The following is an 18,786-nucleotide window of genomic DNA, read 5'->3' as shown; positions in this document are numbered from 1 at the left end:
ACTTTTTGATCGCTTGCTATTACACTTTTTGTGATGCAACGTGACAAAAAATGGTTTATTTAGAACAGTTTTTATTTTTTATCTTTTATGGTGTTCATCTAAGGGGTTAGGTCATGTGATTTTTTTATAGAGCCGGTCGATACCAACGCGGCGATATCAAATATGTATACTTTTTTTATTTATGTAGGTTTTACACAATAACAGCTTTTTTAAAACGAAAAAAATGATGTTTTAGTGTCTCCATATTCTGAGCCATAGTTTTTTTATTTTTTGGGCGATTGTCTCAGGTAGGGGCTCATTTTTTGCAGGATCAGGTGATGGTTAGATTGGTACTATTTTGGTGGGCAAACACCTTTTTGATCGCTTGCTGTTGTACTTTATGTGATGTAAGGTGACAAAAAAAGTGGTTTATTTAGCACAGTTTTTTTTTTGTTTTTTTTACGGTGTTCATCTGAGGGGTTAGGTCATGTGATATGTTTATAGAGCTGGTCTATATGGACGCGGCGATACCTAATATGTATACTCCCCCCCCCCCCCTATTTTTTACCAATTTATTTGAACTTTATTTGGGGAAAATGAAATTTTTGTTTATTTTTACTTGAAACTTTAAATTTTTTTTCACTTTATTTTTTGTCCCACTTTGGGACTTGAACTTTTGGGGGTCTAATCCTTTACAATCCATTCCAATACTTCTGTATTGGAATGCATTGGCTGTATGAGTAATACTGTGTGTATTACTCATACAGCTTCCGGCCTGTGAGATCCAGGGGGCTGGATCTCACAGGCTCGTTACCGGAAGGCAGCGCGATGCCTTCCTTAGACATCGCGCTGCCTTCCATGCCATAGGGTCCCCCCCACAGCCGCATGGGGACCCGATGGCACCGCCCGCCGCAACCGCAGGTAAAAGCCGCAAACCGCAGGTCTGAATTGACCTGCGGTTTACGGCGATCGCCGATACGGGGGGGTCACATGACCCCCCCGGCGTTGTGACAGGATGCCCGCTGAATGATTTCAGTGGGCATCCTGTTCCTATTAACGCCCGCCGCGCCGCAATCTACTTTTAAACTTAGGACGTACCGGTACGTCCTGAGTCCTTAAGGACTCGGCAAACTTGGCGTACCGGTACGTCCTAAGTCCTTAAGGGGTTAAAGGAGTGTAATGTAGTCCAAGAATCTAAGTGTCTAAGATGCGTGGCATAATAATAAAGAGCTATATCTGGTAACGAAAGGCCTCCTTGAGTTTTCTTAGAAGTTAGTACTGTCTTAGCAATACGATGTCACTTATTATGCCATACAAACGTAAGAAAGGCAGATTGGATTTGGCGCAAAGTCCCCACAGGCAATCTAACTGGAAGCGTCTCGAACAAGTAAAGCAATTTAGGCAAGATCGACATCTTGACTGCTGCAATACGACCCAGTAAGGATATATGCAGGGGTCTCCACTTATTGAGAAGCGTATTGATCTTAGCTATTTGTTCCATACAAAGCAGGGTAGCTGGGAGTGATATGAAGGCCTAAATATTTTATAGAACGGTTTTGCCAAGAGTATTTAAAAGAGTGTTGTAGGGTCGTCAGTGTGCGCGGGGGAATATTCAAGGGTAATGCCTCAGTTTTTGTGCTATTTATTTTGTAACCTGAAAGCCTACTATATTTAGCAATAGTGGCGTGTAGATTAGGGAGCGAGACGATTGGATTCGTTAATGTCAAAAGGACATCGTCTGACTTCCGGTTCCGGCGCTAGTATGTGAGGACGCTGGAGACTGCTGCTCCGTACCGCCGCCAAATACATCTGCTAACATCGGCCAGCTTGGAGCTGTGAGAGGGCTGCTTCTGGCGGAGTGAAGCCCTGAAGGGTGTATGGAGCGTTACCTGCTAAGAAGTGGGCAGAAATCTTCTACTCAGACGGCAGCCGACGCTGATAGTGCAAGCGGAACTTCTCTAAAGATGGCGCCGCTTCCTCCCCCCTCGCCGAAACCGGCGTCTCCTGAGGAACAAGATCCCCAGATGGCTGACACGCAGCTGGATTTGTTTGAAAGTGCTGGTAAGGCGATTGATGTAAAAACTCTGGCCATTGAAGTGGCGAAACAGCTAGCCCCCGATATTATAGCTTCTCTATCTACCACCCTGCAAGCTGCACTGAATAAGCTTAAGGAGGAGGTGGACTTACAAGACCATAGGGTATCTGAGGTGGAACAACGGGTGGCCTGCATGGAGGAGGAGGCATCAGATACCGCACAGAGGATGCGGGATTTACATCTACTGGCGGAGAAATTAAATGACCGCATTGAGGACCTTGAAAACAGGTCCAGACGCAGCAATTTGCGTTTGGTTGGGGTGCCTGAATCGGTACCGGTGATAGAACTTCGCCGAGTTTTTGAATTGGAATTGCCTCAGGCCTTGGGGCTTCAGGGCGGAAGAAGAAAAGTGGAAAGGGCTCATAGAATAGGTCCATGGAAGGACCAAGGCTCGTCTGCTAACACCAGAACAGACCAAAGGCCAAGGCAGGCGATTTGTAAATACTTAGACTACTCTGACAAAGAGGACATTCTGCGGGCCTACCGAGCAAGAAGGGAGCCGTTAATACTGAGAGGGTCAAAGGTGCTACTTTTTGCTGATTACTCCGCAGAAGTGGCGCGTAAACGGAGGGCTTTTGGGCCTGTTTGCTCTAGCCTCTACAAAAACAGAACAAGATTTCCGCTAGCATATCCTGCTATTCTACGCATACAGTTGTCGGATGGTGGCGCTAAACAGTTCACGGATCCAGTGGAAGCGGAAGAATTTATGCGGAACCAAGTGAACCGTGGTCCGGGAGCTGCTGATATTGAGGAGGATCGTCAAGTTACTTCCATACGACAGGGAGATAATGGCTGGCACCGGGTTCATCAAATCTCCTCGTCTCTTCCACAGAGGATGAATAAGATTCCAAAATCTTCGGGAGCAAAGTTCGCACGGCAGACGGGTGGACTGTGATGTCAATGTCAGGTTATGTTCTGAATACTGGATATTATCTTCATGGCTTTGGGGGAGGGGGAAGGGAGTTTATTTCATGTTAGCTATGACAGAAGTATTCACAGTGACTTTTACAATGCCCGTAGACTCTGGTATGAGCCTGCTAATAGGCGGTGGTGGTGAGCGTCTAATACTAGAAAAAAGGGAGTTCTACAACTAATTGTGTTTTATATGTGGTTCTTTTTAGTTTACTTATATTGCTTAACCATAGTTCCTATGTGGTTAATTTTTTTTTTATGTTATAGGGCAGTCTATGTGCAATCAATGTATGATGATGAATGGAGTGCTGTCGGGCTGGGAGGCAGTGCTTCTTTGAATAATATTCAAGATATAACAGTAAGGTGGGGAGGGGTTCTCTGCCGTCAGGTGGGTCTTACGTAACTATTTCATTTATGAGAATTATCTCATGGAATGTAAAGGGGTTGAAATCTCCTAATAAGCATATGAAAATTCTGAGACACTTGCGCAGATTGAAGGCTGATATTGCCTTGTTGCAGGAGACCCACCTGGCGGCGGCGGACTTCCATAGGATGAAGAAGTTATGGGTTGGGGAGGTATATGGCTCTGCGGCGGTGGACAGAAAAGCAGGGGTTTTAGTCTTGATAAGCCGTCACTTGTCACATACTGTGCACTCAGTTACTGCGGACGATGCAGGCAGGGTGTTACGTTTGCACATTTCTGGCCTGTTTGGGGACATTAGCCTTTACAACATTTATGCACCCAATATGGGCCAGAAAGCCTTCCTTGATTCCTTATGTACTAGACTGTTGCAAGATACACATGGTGTAAAAGTACTAGGGGGTGATTTTAACGCCGTAATGAATCAGCACGAGGATAGGAGGACTACTAGTGAGAGTTGTCGTTATAATCCTCTGGGGGACTTTGCCGAGTCGTTGTCTCTCAGAGATATGTGGAGGGTCTCCAACCACCAAGGTCGGGAGTTTACTCACTATTCTCATGTGCACAAGAGTTGGTCGAGAATTGATTATTTTTTTGTATCGGCAGCTATTGTGCATAGAGTAACCGACATTGCTATAGGGGATATGGTAATATCGGATCATTCACCTCTCCTAATGGATATCAGAGAAGTGTACAAGGGGGAGGGGAATATATATGGAGATTTCCTAATTACCTGGTGAAGGATGCTGAATTTGTAAAATGACTGAAAGGATGGTGGATGGAATTTGTTGATGACAATGGGCAGCATGTGAATGATCCGGTATTATTTTGGGAAACGGCCAAAGCCGTATTGAGGGGAAGGTTGATGGCGTATGTGTCCTCCATTAGGAAAATAGCCAGGAGTCAGTATGAGAAGGCAAGTACATGTTTAAGGGAAGCCTATAGCAACTTTCTCTTGGCCCAGACCCAGAATACTAAAGAACGCTGGATCTCGGCTAAGAGAGACTTCGATGAATGGGCAGAGAAAATAGAGATTTCGAAGAGGTCTCATATGGAGGCCAGTTTGCATAGATTTGGCAATAAGTCAGGGAAGCTGTTAGCTTCTTTGGCTAAAGGTAGACGTCCTCTGAATCATATCCAGGTGGTGAGGAAAGGGGATGGGACCAGGGAGCACAGACCACAACAGATCAATAAATTGTTTGAACGGTATATGGCAGCATTTTATCAGAATACCGGGGATAGGATGGAAGAGGGGAAAGCTTTCTTGGAGCATATGTCCTTGCCAACTCTGACAGTGGAACAGTTGGATGTTTTGAATGCCCCTTTGACAGCAGTTGAGGTCCAAGCAACTATAAAGTCATTTCCTTCCGGTAAAGCCCCAGGCCCAGACGGGTATACGGCGGACTTTTATAAAGCATTAGATGCTCAGGTGGTGCCTTATTTGACGACACTGTATTCTTCCATAGTGGAGGGGACTCCGTTGTCAGAACATATGAACACAGCGTATATAACGTTACTCCATAAAGCTGGGAAAGATCCGGAGGATTTAGCATCTTATAGGCCAATATCCCTGATCAACCATGACATCAAGATCATTTCAAAATTGCTTGCCAATAGGTTGGCATCGGTTCTTCCCTCTTTGATCTCCCCCGCACAGGTTGGGTTTATTAAAGGTAGGGCGGCTGTCACTAATTTGAGAAAAGTATTGTTGGCCCTCTCTGTGACTGGCAGGGCGGAGTACCGGGGGCGAGACCCAGCCATCCTCACTCTAGATGCGGAAAAGGCTTTCGATAGCATTAATTGGAGATGGCTGGGTCTAGCTTTGGATTCAGCGGGTATTACGGGATTGTTCCGCACTCTATTATATGGGTTATATTTAGGTCCAAAGGCAAGGGTTTGTACAGGGGGATGTATATCTGACTCTTTTCTGTTAGAAAGGGGAACTAGGCAGGGATGCCCCTTGTCTCCTCTCCTGTTTGACTTGGCCATAGAGCCCTTGTCTAGATGGCTTGATTCAGGAGATTTCTTTGAAGGTTTGGAGGTGGGCAAGAAGCAACTGCGTACGGCGTTGTTTGCCGATGATATCTTGCTTTTCCTATCTGACCCTCAAAGGGATATTGGGAGGATTATGGATGCACTAGAGGAGTTCGGCCTTCTTTCAGGGTTAAAGATTAATAAATCAAAAAGCAAGATACTATTTTTAAAGGGTGGAGGGCAGAGGGTGTCAGGTGATAAAATGGGGGGTATACCTATTGCGAGATCTTACATAACTTACTTAGGGATTAAAGTGGGGATTACTCCCGAGTCTTTATATAGACTTAACTATGACCCATTAGTTACTAAAATAATTCAAGAACTGCATAGGTGGCATGATCTGCCGCTGTCATTGTTGGGGCGTAATCATCTTATTAAGATGATGTCAGTTTCTAAACTGCTTTATCCCATGCAGACGATCCCTATTTTGTTAAAACATAAAGATGTCTCCAAACTGGTCAAAGCATTCAAAAAATTTTTATGGCATGGCAAGAGACCTAGGATATTAATGCGTTCCTTGACGAAGGGAATCGAGCAAGGAGGGATAGCATTTCCTGATATTAGAAACTACAATCTGGCGTGTATGGCTAGGCATATTTGTGACTGGATTAATGATTCTAGTTTTTACTCAGCTTTAACGTTGGAAAAGGAATTCTGTTCTCCCTGGTCTCCGGTGGCGTTGCTGCATTCGAGGTTGCAGGTGATTCCTGTTTGGATCAAACAGTCTTTATTGATTAAGGACACGATAGCTGCATGGAGGATTCTTAGAAAAAAGTACTGGTTGTCGTACAAGGTTTCCAAGCATCTTCCATTGTGGAACAATCCTGAATTCCCACAGGGTAACAGAAACAAGCTGTTCGAGGAGTGGAGGAGGAAGGGGATTTTAGGCGTGAAACAGTTATTACATGATTCGGACCCTAGGTGGTTGACAGGAGAGGAAGTGATTGAAAAGTTTTCGTTGTCGTCATTTCAGACTATTCAGTGGTCTCAAGTGAAGGAGGCAGTGGTGAACCAGTTAGTGTTGGTGCAGAAGGAAATACGAAAGAATATTCTAGATAAGATCTTGGACCTGCGGGGAGGGAGGGTCTCGATTTCTACGATATACGCAGACATGCGGAAGGAAGAAGGGATTAGGGATGGGGGTAAATGTTTTGGAAAATGGGCGGAGCAATTGGATGATGACGACATTGAAACAAAGATAGTGAAAGGGTGGGAAGTAGTAAGGAGGCATATAATTAATGAGTCATGGAGGGACACCCAGGTTAGACTAATGCACAGAGCTATTTATGGGTTTAATATCCCCCCTCATCCAGCTAAACCAGACAGGATTACAAGTTGCCCGAAATGTGGGATAGGGTTCCCTGATCTATTCCATGGGATGTGGACGTGCCCAAAGAGTAAAAGGTTATGGGAGGAAGTAGGAAACTTGGTTAAAGGGATTTGGGGAAGAAAGCTTCCATTATCAGCCACTTTGTACCTGTTTCACTATGAGGAGGGAGAGGTAGGGCAAGGTGGGATTCCCCGCTTGTTCCATACGATATGCATGGTAGCGAAGCGTAGCCTCCTGCGACAATGGCTTCAAGATGATACCCCAAGTTTACAGGTTATAATTGAACAGCTAAAGCATGTCTTTCATATAGAAAGGTTAAATTCTCTTGCAGAAAAGGAAAAACAAGCAAAAGGGTTGTTTCAAAAATGGAAACCGTTTATTGAGTATTGTATGTCAAATACGGAGATACAGTTGATTATGAAACCATTTACACTCACGGAATGGTACACAATGGGACAATTGAAAGGGACACTTGGTCGTCTGCTACTTAGTCTAGCCAACTCTTCTTGATTTAATGCAAGTGTATTGATTGTTTATACTTCCTTACATTGATTGTAAACTATGGCTGCTTTGTACTGCGGAAAATATACTGCTCTATATTTATGATTGTACTGTCTGGGGCACTTGAAGTGCCTTACTTTGTTTTGTTGTTTGTATTTTAAAAAAAGAAAATAATAAAGATTTATTAAAAAAAAAAAAAAAAAAGGACATCGTCTGCAAACAAAGATATAGTAAACAATCGGTCCTTTATTTGAATGCCTTTGATGTCTGGGTTTGTCCGGATCCGAGAGGCCAGGGGTTCAATACTCAGTACATATATATAAGAGGAGACAGGGGACAACCCTGTCGGGTGCCATTTTTAATAGGGAATATAGAGGAGCATGCATGGGGCAGATTGATACGTGCAGTAGGAGTCGAGTAAAGGCCCCTGCCTGTAAAAATGGGCCCGCAAACCCAAATCTCTGCAGAGTGTGAAACATAAAAGACCAGCTAAGGCGGTCGAAAGCTTTTTCTGCGTCCAGGCTGAGAAGTAAAGCTTCCATCAACTCCCTATTGACTGCATCAACCAGGTCCACCACTCCTCTTGTGTTATATCCTGCCTGGCGGAACCGGACAAACCCTACTTGGTCCTTATGGATTAACTGGGGAAGCCAGCAGCTCAGTCTATTCGCTAGTAGCTTGGTAAAAATCTTAAGATCTGAGTTTAGCAAACTAATCGGACGATAGCTAGCACATTCTGGGGGATCCTTTCCAGGTTTTGGTATGACTGTTATAGAAGATTGAAGCATGGTCTGCGGTATTGGTTCTCCCGCTAGGAATGAGTTAAATAAAGAGGCCATATGTGGAATCAAAATCTCAGCATATGTTTTATAGTAATAATATGTGAGATCATCCGACCCCCGGCGCTTTATTTTCCGGTAGATCTCGTACTACTTCTCCTAGTTCCTCCAAAGTAATCTGCTGATTTAGGTGTGTTAAAGCCTCTTGGGAAAGAGTAGGCAGAATACAAGCAGACAAGTATTCATCTAGTACCTGGGACCTTGTCTCAATGTTTCTAATTAGCTCTGAAGAGAGGGAATACAGGGAAGTATAATATGATTGGAAAATGTTAGCAATTTTCTCTGGGTAGAAATATTGAGTGTCCGACGTATCTTTTATAACCTGGGGAGTTGTTGTAGCTTTGCGGTCCCGTAACTGCTTTGCCAATAGCGTATGGGTTTTATTGCCAAATTCGAAGAAAGGTTGTCTAGAATATCTTAGAAGCTTTTCTGTTTTAAGTGTAATATTTTTTAATTGGTTTCTAAGGTCTAGTATCCTCTTGAGCAAGTGCTTTGATGGTCTAGTGGCCAGGTCTTGTTCTGCCTGATGCAACTCTGCCATGTATTTTCTGTAGTGACTTTCTCACTCATTTTTAATCTTAGAATCTCTTGAGATGCAACATCCTCGAAAAATTGCCTTATGGGCCTCCCATAATGTTCCAAGTGAGGAAACTGATGATTCATTAGTCTGAAAGTAATTGATTAGGTGAATTCTCAGCTCCTCTCTTGAAGCTACATTGGACAGAAGGGTTTCATTTAAACGCCAATGAGTGTGTTTTGAGAATGAAGCCTCACAATTCAAATCTATGGTTAATGGGGCATGATCTGACCAAGTGATAGGTCCTAATGCCGCTGAAGACAACGCTCGAAGAGTCAATAGATTGCCAAAAGAAAAACTCAATTCTAGTGTGTGTTTGATGTGGGTAGGAAAAAAAGGAGTATTGTCGTGCAGTGGGATTATCAATTCTCCATAGATCGTAATGAGAATGGGCGTGTATAAGCTTACGAAAGTTTCTAGCCAGACGGGAAGAAGCCTGGGAAGGAGGAGTGAGGTGTAAAGCTAGTCTGTCGGCCGTGTCTGAGAAGTGGACATTAAAGTCCCCTCCAAATATCAAGGCAGAGTTATGGTATGTCTTTAATATTGACAAAACAGAGGAGAGGAAAGTAATCTGACCTGAGTTAGGTGAATATATATTGCATAAAGTTACTTTCATGCCAGACAAGGTGCCATGTAGGATTAGGTAGCGACCCTGTGTATCAACCTCTGTCTTTTTAACCTGTAAAGGGCATGTTCTAGCTATTAGTATGGCTACTTCTGCTACTTTGGTTGGGGCATTCGCCATGAAAGATGTGGGAAACCAGTGTTTTGCAAACAGTAGAGACCCCGTTCCTGACAGATGTGTCTCTTGGAGAAATATTATCTCCGCTTTAGACCTACGCATTTCTTGGAGAACAAGTCTCCGTTTAGAGGGTGAATTCAACCCCTTAACATTTAAGGATAATAACCTAACCATATTGGCATATAGAAGACCTTAACTGCATTTTATGGGGGGGGGGGTATGTGATCCCTGTCAGGTATTTCAGGTCCCAGCTGATCCGTCTCCAGGCTGCTCATCATTCTCGCAATCACCCACGTCCCTGCATGTTCCAGAAGTGGAAAGTACATCTGGGAAGCGAAGGAGAGAACAAAACAGAAAATAGAATAAGTCATGGAAAGGTAGGGCACAAAACAAAAAGTAAAAATATCCTTAATAAAACCATTATTAAGTGGTACAATCAAAAACAAATCCTGAAAAATAAAGTATCAACTAGAGTCGTGCCTAACAAGGCTCCATACTAATAAAGTGCTATGTAATCCCTCAACAGTAAGGAAGTAAGGAAGTAAAGTAAGGCGCAATAAACTGATACTTAATCAACCGTCCAACAATTGTGTGAAGCATCTGGACAGCCTTCCGTTCCTGATGTATCTGTCAGCGGGTCGCTGTCGATGATTTCAGATGTCGCTTGCCTCCCGCAAGTGACCGTAGACCAGGTCGGCGGGAGCGGAGGGAGATCCATCGGGGTTTCCCAGTCGGGCAAAGATGGAGGCTGAATGACCAAATGAGAACAAAATTCCCATAGATCGTCCGGTGTACGTAAGACTGCTGTAGATCCATTCCGAAAGGTTGAAAGGGAATCCCCATCGGTACGGAATAGCATTCTGGCGAAGTAACTCAAGTAGTGGTTTTAAGGCTTTACGCTTCTGGAGAGTTATCCACAACAGATCTTGAAAAACAGACACCTGTGAGCCTTTGAAATCTAGGTTGCGTAGGGTCCGAGCTTTAGACATTATATCCTCTTTCAGAGAAAAGTCATTGACGTAGCATACTATATCTCGCGGGGGACCTGTCATAGATTTCGGACGGCGTGCTCTATGTACCCGATCCATCTTGATAAGGTGTGATGTTTGGCGATCAAGAATAGTGTTAAAAAGATGATGTAGTATTGCAGTAACATCTTTACTTTCTTGGGATTCAGGAACCCCTCTCACTCTGATATTATGGCGTCTGCTTCTGTTATCTAAGTCCTCAACATGTCTTTGTAGGTCACGTATAAGAAGGGACTGCGTGGTAGTGCGTTCTTGGATATGGCATATCACTGGTCTAGCTGCATTGTGATCTTCCTCCAGCTGGTTAAGGCAAGAGCCTATATTTTGAACATCTTTACGGATAATCGCCACTTCGGCTTTAAGTGCTTCTTTAACTTCTGAAAATAGGGCTTTAAAGTCCTGTTTCATTGGAAGCTGTTGTTTGTGGGACCACCAATTAGGTGGGGGAGATCCAGGGGTGGCTGAACTTGAGGATGAGGACTACCGATGTCTTGAAAGAGACCTAGACCGCAAGACCAGTGAAATGTCCGAGCAATCTGCAGGCTGAAGCATGGGCATCTCCTCAAGTGTAGGGTTTGCATGTCTCCTATGTTGAGAGGCTCTCTGCGGCAATGGAACTAGGCCTTGCTGTGATAGCTCAGAGGCATATATAACATGGGGTGAGAGAATCCCTGAAGGGGGGGCAGATACAGATGTCCCCTTCAGTAAGGGCATAAGTTCATGCTCATTATCAGTGCCTGGTGTATCTGGTGCCAAAGGTGTTAATGGCACCTGCATTGACGGCAATGGTGTGTCTTCTGGCTGGGAATGTAAGAGCGGGACCTGAGAAGTGTTCTCAGCGGAGGGTAAAGGAGAGTGCGGCGCTGCTTGGCAGGGCCTATGCTCAGCTCCTACCTTATCCAGCCTCGTGGTCTCTAACTGCTGCCGTACCTCCACATTCTAGAGGAGGACTTCCTCCATGGAAGGGGATCCGGTCTGGTGCATATTCCGTGCTCCGTTAAGTGCAGGGAGCAACACAGGAATCGGGAGGGACATCGGCTGTGAGAGGAGTGCTGTCCCGCTTCTGAGCTGCGTGGCGTGGTAAGCGGGCGCCATCTTAGGATCCTGCTCGTTTTTTTCCCTACGCACGAACGCATCCATATAGATGGGGTCCATGTGGTGTCTGGACTGCTTCCCTGTCCTTTTCTTCCCCCTGTTCTGAAGGGGGATGCTAATTTTAATCTTTATGGAGCTTGCCTGGCACGGAGCTCAGTATTCAGACGGCCGTCTCCATTGACTTCCGGCCACGCCCCCCATACATATATATATATTAAGAGCAGATACTCAGAATTATACCCAGCATACAGGACAAGAGAAGGGGTACTGAGCAGAGTCCATATATACAGAATAAGAGGAGATACTGAGGATTACACCCAGTATACAAGACAAATGGTACTCTGCAGTGTCCATATATACATAATAAGAGCAGATACTGAGAATTATACCCAGTATACAGGACAGGAGAAGTGGTACTGTGCAGTGTCTATATACATATATATATATAAAAAAAGAAAATAATGGCGGCACCGGAAGAATAACACAAAGAGGCTGCTATGTCCAGGGATGTAGCAGCTTACCCCGTCAATGGAAGATGAAAAAACGGACAGCACTCCAGGTAAAAGCTAGTGGTGTTTATTCACCCATGTGGATGGCAACGTTTCAGCTCATACAAGAGCCTTTGTCAAGCAATGAACACAATACAAAAGGGGGTATATATAGGCCAACCCCTATGACATCACAGTGTAATCAATAAAATACAATAAAGTGCAAATAGTGCATGTGTAATACATAAAAGTGTAAATATAACAATATACAGTACAGCGATGAATCAATAGTATATATCAAATACATTATAAGGTCTCAGAGTGAATGCGTAATCGCAAAAAGGTGCATAAAGATAAATTGGTTAATCAATACATATCAGGTGTGTACTAGAATGTATAATAAGTGGGAGGGACAAAACGATGCTGCCAAAGGGAGGAGGAGCGATGACATACCCAGTGTCGCCATCCGTGCCACACATGTCGACTACCGCCACGTCCGGCGTTCAGGTGGATGCAGTGCGCAGGCGCCAAGTCGCGTGTGGAGTAAGATGTAACTTCCTCACATGACGTAGCCGGAGCATGCGCATAAGTGTAAAAAGCTATGTCGGCCATCTTGGAAGTGGTACAAACCTCAAATGGGAAAAAGCGCAGACAATAGACCGCATCAAAGACGCGATGTAGTGTGATAACCTCACAAGTAACGGTGAGAATATGCACAAGATGACAATAAAGGAACACTTAAATCAAACAGGAAAAAAGTAACTAATATTAATCACTGTGTGTGCGCATAGCCTGATAATGAACAGAGTAGCGCAAAACGGAAATGATGCCGTTTACCTGATTGTGTATCCATAAGGAACAGAGAAGAAAGAGTGCATACATAAGATGCAACTCGTTTCCCAAATGCGCCATTTGGAGCAATGCACCAAGCAACAAACATGCTGCGGGCATGCCACAAAAAGGCCCACAGTTCCCAATGGACACACATTCAATATAGGACACACATCATACAGCGCAATGCACCGAGTATGAAAAAAGTTTGAAGAAAGTGTGACCAAAGCAAAAAACAACATAAACACTGCATGGAAACATGTAGGCAAATACGGAACATATCGGGTACGTCTCACTTCTCCAACCCGCAGCATCATTCTTGTCTGTGCAAAAAAGAGAAAAAATAATAAGAAACTGGCTTAATAGTGTTCATAATACACTAAATACCCACATAGAGTAGACCCATATCGCACACATAACAATTGTGGGGCAAACTGCTCCTCTAAACATATAGCCCCGGGTTGCAATCCGCATTAAGACCATTGGGTCTCAAGCTGTTGAGGGTATAGATCCAAAAAAGCTCTCTTTTTCTAAGGATCAACACCCTGTTGCCCCCACGTCTAGGCATGGGAATGTGGTCAATAGCCCAACATTTGAGATCTCTTTCGGAGTGTTGAAGCTCCGTGAAATGTTTGGCAACAGGGAGGTCCTTTCTTTTTTTGCGTATGGACAATCGATGATTGTTCAACCGCGTTCTGAGGTCCGTCGACGTTTCACCCACATACATCGACGACATCTTCCTCATATGGACAGGTAGTGTTGCCCAACTTGATGAATTTCACCTGTTTCTTAACAGTGTCAATAGGGACCTTCAATTCACCTTGGTCCAATCTAAGACTGAATTGCAGTTCTTAGATACCACGGTTATTTACAATCAGGGTAAGCTGCATACACGGTTATACACCAAGCCCACGGACAAAAACACCCTTCTTTGTTTCAATAGTGGGCATCCCCGGAGTATGCTCAGATGTTTGCCTTTCTCTCAGTTCCTTAGAGTGAAACGCATTGTTTATGAACCTGAACAGGTTGACCTGGCTTTGGACAACATGTCCAGGAAATTTCAGAATAGGGGTTATCCCACCCAGCTCCTTGATTCTCACATACAAAAGGTCCGTAGTGTAGACAGGAGCAGCACTTTGGAGAGGAGAGTGTCCGACAGGTCCATCAGTCGGATACCCTTCATCTCCAAATATACGGAGCAAAGTGAGGCCATCAATCGCATTATTAAGCGACATTGGGGGATCCTGGGTGGTTGTCACAGTGAGATCTTAGAATTTAGATCCCCTCCCCTCTTCTCTTTCTGTCGATCCAGGAATCTGCGTGACCAACTCGTCAGAGCAGACATTGGGCCTAGGTCCAAGTCTGTTCAAACCTCTTTAACCACACATGGCAAGGGTAGCTTCCCCTGTTTATGTTGTATTGATTGCAAATACATGGGCAGGGGCTCTACCTTTGTCCATCCCACCACTGGAGTTTCCTACCCTATTCGATTTCACCTTACATGCAATTCATACTATGTAATTTACGTTTTGACCTGTCCGTGTAAATTATTGTATGTGGGTGAAACGTCGACGGACCTCAGAACGCGGTTGAACAATCATCGATTGTCCATACGCAAAAAAAGAAAGGACCTCCCTGTTGCCAAACATTTCACGGAGCTTCAACACTCCGAAAGAGATCTCAAATGTTGGGCTATTGACCACATTCCCATGCCTAGACGTGGGGGCAACAGGGTGTTGATCCTTAGAAAAAGAGAGCTTTTTTGGATCTATACCCTCAACAGCTTGAGACCCAATGGTCTTAATGCGGATTGCAACCCGGGGCTATATGTTTAGAGGAGCAGTTTGCCCCACAATTGTTATGTGTGCGATATGGGTCTACTCTATGTGGGTATTTAGTGTATTATGAACACTATTAAGCCAGTTTCTTATTATTTTTTCTCTTTTTTGCACAGACAAGAATGATGCTGCGGGTTGGAGAAGTGAGACGTACCCGATATGTTCCGTATTTGCCTACATGTTTCCATGCAGTGTTTATGTTGTTTTTTGCTTTGGTCACACTTTCTTCAAACTTTTTTCATACTCGGTGCATTGCGCTGTATGATGTGTGTCCTATATTGAATGTGTGTCCATTGGGAACTGTGGGCCTTTTTGTGGCATGCCCGCAGCATGTTTGTTGCTTGGTGCATTGCTCCAAATGGCGCATTTGGGAAACGAGTTGCATCTTATGTATGCACTCTTTCTTCTCTGTTCCTTATGGATACACAATCAGGTAAACGGCATCATTTCCGTTTTGCGCTACTCTGTTCATTATCAGGCTATGCGCACACACAGTGATTAATATTAGTTACTTTTTTCCTGTTTGATTTAAGTGTTCCTTTATTGTCATCTTGTGCATATTCTCACAGTTACTTGTGAGGTTATCACACTACATCGCGTCTTTGATGCGGTCTATTGTCTGCGCTTTTTCCCATTTGAGGTTTGTACCACTTCCAAGATGGCCGACATAGCTTTTTACACTTATGCGCATGCTCCGGCTACGTCATGTGAGGAAGTTACATCTTACTCCACACGCGACTTGGCGCCTGCGCACTGCATCCACCTGAACGCCGGACGTGGCGGTAGTCGACATGTGTGGCACGGATGGCGACACTGGGTATGTCATCGCTCCTCCTCCCTTTGGCAGCATCGTTTTGTCCCTCCCACTTATTATACATTCTAGTACACACCTGATATGTATTGATTAACCAATTTATCTTTATGCACCTTTTTGCGATTACGCATTCACTCTGAGACCTTATAATGTATTTGATATATACTATTGATTCATCGCTGTACTGTATATTGTTATATTTACACTTTTATGTATTACACATGCACTATTTGCACTTTATTATATTTTATTGATTACACTGTGATGTCATAGGGGTTGGCCTATATATACCCCCTTTTGTATTGTGTTCATTGCTTGACAAAGGCTCTTGTATGAGCTGAAACGTTGCCATCCACATGGGTGAATAAACACCACTAGCTTTTACCTGGAGTGCTGTCCGTTTTTTCATCTTCTATATATATATATATATATATATATATATATATAAAAAGTACAGACCAAAAGTTTGGACACACCTCCTCATTCAAAGAGTTTTCTTTATTTTCATGACTATGAAGGCATCAAAACTATGAATTAACACATGTGGAATTATATACATAACAAACAAGTGTGAAACAACTGAAAATATGTCATATTCTAGGTTCTTCAAAGTAGCCACCTTTTGCTTTGATTACTGCTTTCCACACTCTTGGCATTCTCTTGATGAGCTTCAAGAGGTAGTCCTCTGAAATGGTCTTCCAACAGTCTTGAAGGAGTTCCCAGAGATGCTTAGCACTTGTTGGCCCTTTTGCCTTCACTCTGCGGTCCAGCTCACCCCAAACCATCTCGATTGGGTTCAGATCCGGTGACTGTGGAGGCCAGGTCATCTGGCGCAGCACCCCATCACTCTCCTTCATGGTCAAATAGCCCTTACTTTCAAAGTTTTCCCAATTTTTCGGCTGACTGACTGACCGACCTTCATTTCTTAAAGTATTGATGGCCACTCGTTTTTCTTTACTTAGCTGCTTTTTTCTTGCCATAATACAAATTCTAACAGTCTATTCAGTAGGACTATCAGCTGTGTATCCACCTGACTTCTCCTCAATGCCACTAATGGTCCCAACCCCATTTATAAGGCAAGAAATCCCACTTATTAAACCTGACAGGGCACACCTGTGAAGTGAAAACCATTTCAGGGGACTACCTCTTGAAGCTCATCAAGAGAATGCCAAGAGTGTGCAAAGCAGTAATCAAAGCAAAAGGTGGCTACTTTGAAGAACCTAGAATAGGACATATTTTCAGTTGTTTCACACTTGTTTGCTATGTATATAATTCCACATGTGTTAATTCATAGTTTTGATGCCTTCAGTGTGAATCTACAATTTTCATAGTCATGAAAATAAAGAAAACTCTTTGAAGGAGAAGGTGTGTCCAAACTTTTGGTCTGTACTGTATATAAGAGCAGATACTGAGAATTACACACAGTATACAGGACAAGAGTAGTGGTACTGTGCAGTGTCCATATATACAGAATAAGAGCAGATACGGAGAATTACACCCAGTATACAGGACAGGAGAAGTGATACTGTGCAGTGTCCATATATACAGAATAGGAGCAGGTACCAGGGCCGGACTGGCCTGCCGGGATACCGGGAAATTTCCCGGTGGGCCGGCAAGCCTGAGTGCCGCAAGGCCGCGGCCCTGGTGACAAGTGGGGGCGGCCGCGGCCGGCGGCAGGGCAGAGCAGGAGATGAGCGCTTCCATTGCGGAAGCGCTCATCTCCATAGTCATCTGTATTGCCGTCCTCAGGACGGCAATACAGATGCCTGTGCTGCGGCAGAGGAGGGAGAGGTGTGTCCCCTCCTGTTCCTCTGATAGGCTGCCGGCCTAGTGCTGGCAGCCTATCAGAGGCCGGTGCAGGCGGCGCGATGACGTCATCGCGTCGCCTGACTGCCGTATAGCGAGGGACACAGACTGAAGAGGCGGCCTGCATCGCATCACATTGCTGGAGGTAAGTATAAGTGTATTCTTTTTTTTTTTTTTTTTTTTTTTTTAATATAGGTACAATACTGGGCAGGCACATGATAAGGGGGGCTACTGGGCTGGGCTGGCACATGATAAGGGGGGCTACTGGGCTGGCACATGATAAGGGGGGGACTGCTGGGCTGGCACATGATAAGGGGGGCTACTGGGCAGGCACATGATAATGGGGGGACTACTGGGCTGGGCTGGCACATGATAAGGGGGGCTACTGGGCTGGGATGGCACATGATAAGGGGGGACTGCTGGGCTGGCACATGATAATGGGGGGACTACTGGGCTGGGCTGGCACATGATAAGGGGGGACTACTGGGCTGGGCTGGCACATAAGGGGGGCTACTGGGCTGGGCTGGCACATGATAAGGGGGGACTACTGGGCTGGCACATGATAAGGGGGGCTACTGGGCTGGCACATGATAAGGGGGGCTACTGGCACATGATATGGGGGGGCTACTGGCACATGATATGGGGGGGCTACTGGCACATGATATGGGGGGGGCTACTGGCACATGATATGGGGGCACTCTGGCTACTGGCACATGATGATATGGGGGCACTCTGGCTACTGGCATATGATGATATGGGGGCACTCTGGCTACTGGCACATGATATGGGGGCACTCTGGCTACTGGCACATGATAATGGGGGGCTCTGGCTACTGGCACATGATATGGGGGGGGGCTCTGGCTACTGGCACATGATATGGGGGGGCTCTGGCTACTGACATGATATGGGGGGGCTCTGGCTACTGGCACATGATGGTGGGGGGGCTCTTATTTCTGGCACATGATTGGGGGCACTCTGGCTACTGGCACATGATATGGGGGGGGCTACTGGCACATGATATGGGGGGGCTACTGGCACATGATATGGGGGGGCTACTGGCACATGATATGGGGGCACTCTGGCTACTGGCATATGATGATATGGGGGCACTCTGGCTACTGGCACATGATGATATGGGGGCACTCTGGCTACTGGCACATGATAATGGGGGGGCTCTGGCTATTGGCACATGATATGGGGGGGCTCTGGCTACTGGCACATGATATGGGGGGGCTCTGGCTACTGACACATGATATGGGGGGGCTCTGGCTACTGGCACATGATATGGGGGGGCTCTGGCACATGATAAGGGGGGCTACTGGCACATGATAAGAGGGGCTACTGGCACATGATATGGGGGGGCTCTGGCTACTGACACATGATATGGGGGGGCTCTGGCTACTGGCACATGATATGGGGGGGCTCTGGCACATGATAAGGGGGGCTACTGGCACAT

At 45.2% G+C, this 18,786-nt stretch overlaps 1 protein-coding gene across 1 annotated transcript in view; it reads left to right on the top strand.

Moving 5' to 3' along the window:
* Window positions 1–18,786, top strand: part of NINJ2 (ninjurin 2) — a 123,783-nt gene that overhangs the window by 35,491 nt on the left and 69,506 nt on the right. Inside the window, exon 3 of the mRNA XM_040415623.1 lies at window positions 11,805–11,817. Within this exon, the coding sequence (XP_040271557.1) occupies window positions 11,805–11,817 (13 nt within the window). The remainder of the gene's footprint in view (window positions 1–11,804; window positions 11,818–18,786) is intronic.

The sequence above is a fragment of the Bufo bufo genome, chromosome 1, assembly GCF_905171765.1.
Source record: "Bufo bufo chromosome 1, aBufBuf1.1, whole genome shotgun sequence".
NCBI classification, from domain to species: domain Eukaryota; kingdom Metazoa; phylum Chordata; class Amphibia; order Anura; family Bufonidae; genus Bufo; species Bufo bufo.
The sequence above is the reverse complement of the archived record's forward strand: the minus strand, read 5'-3'. Positions and strand labels throughout refer to the sequence as shown.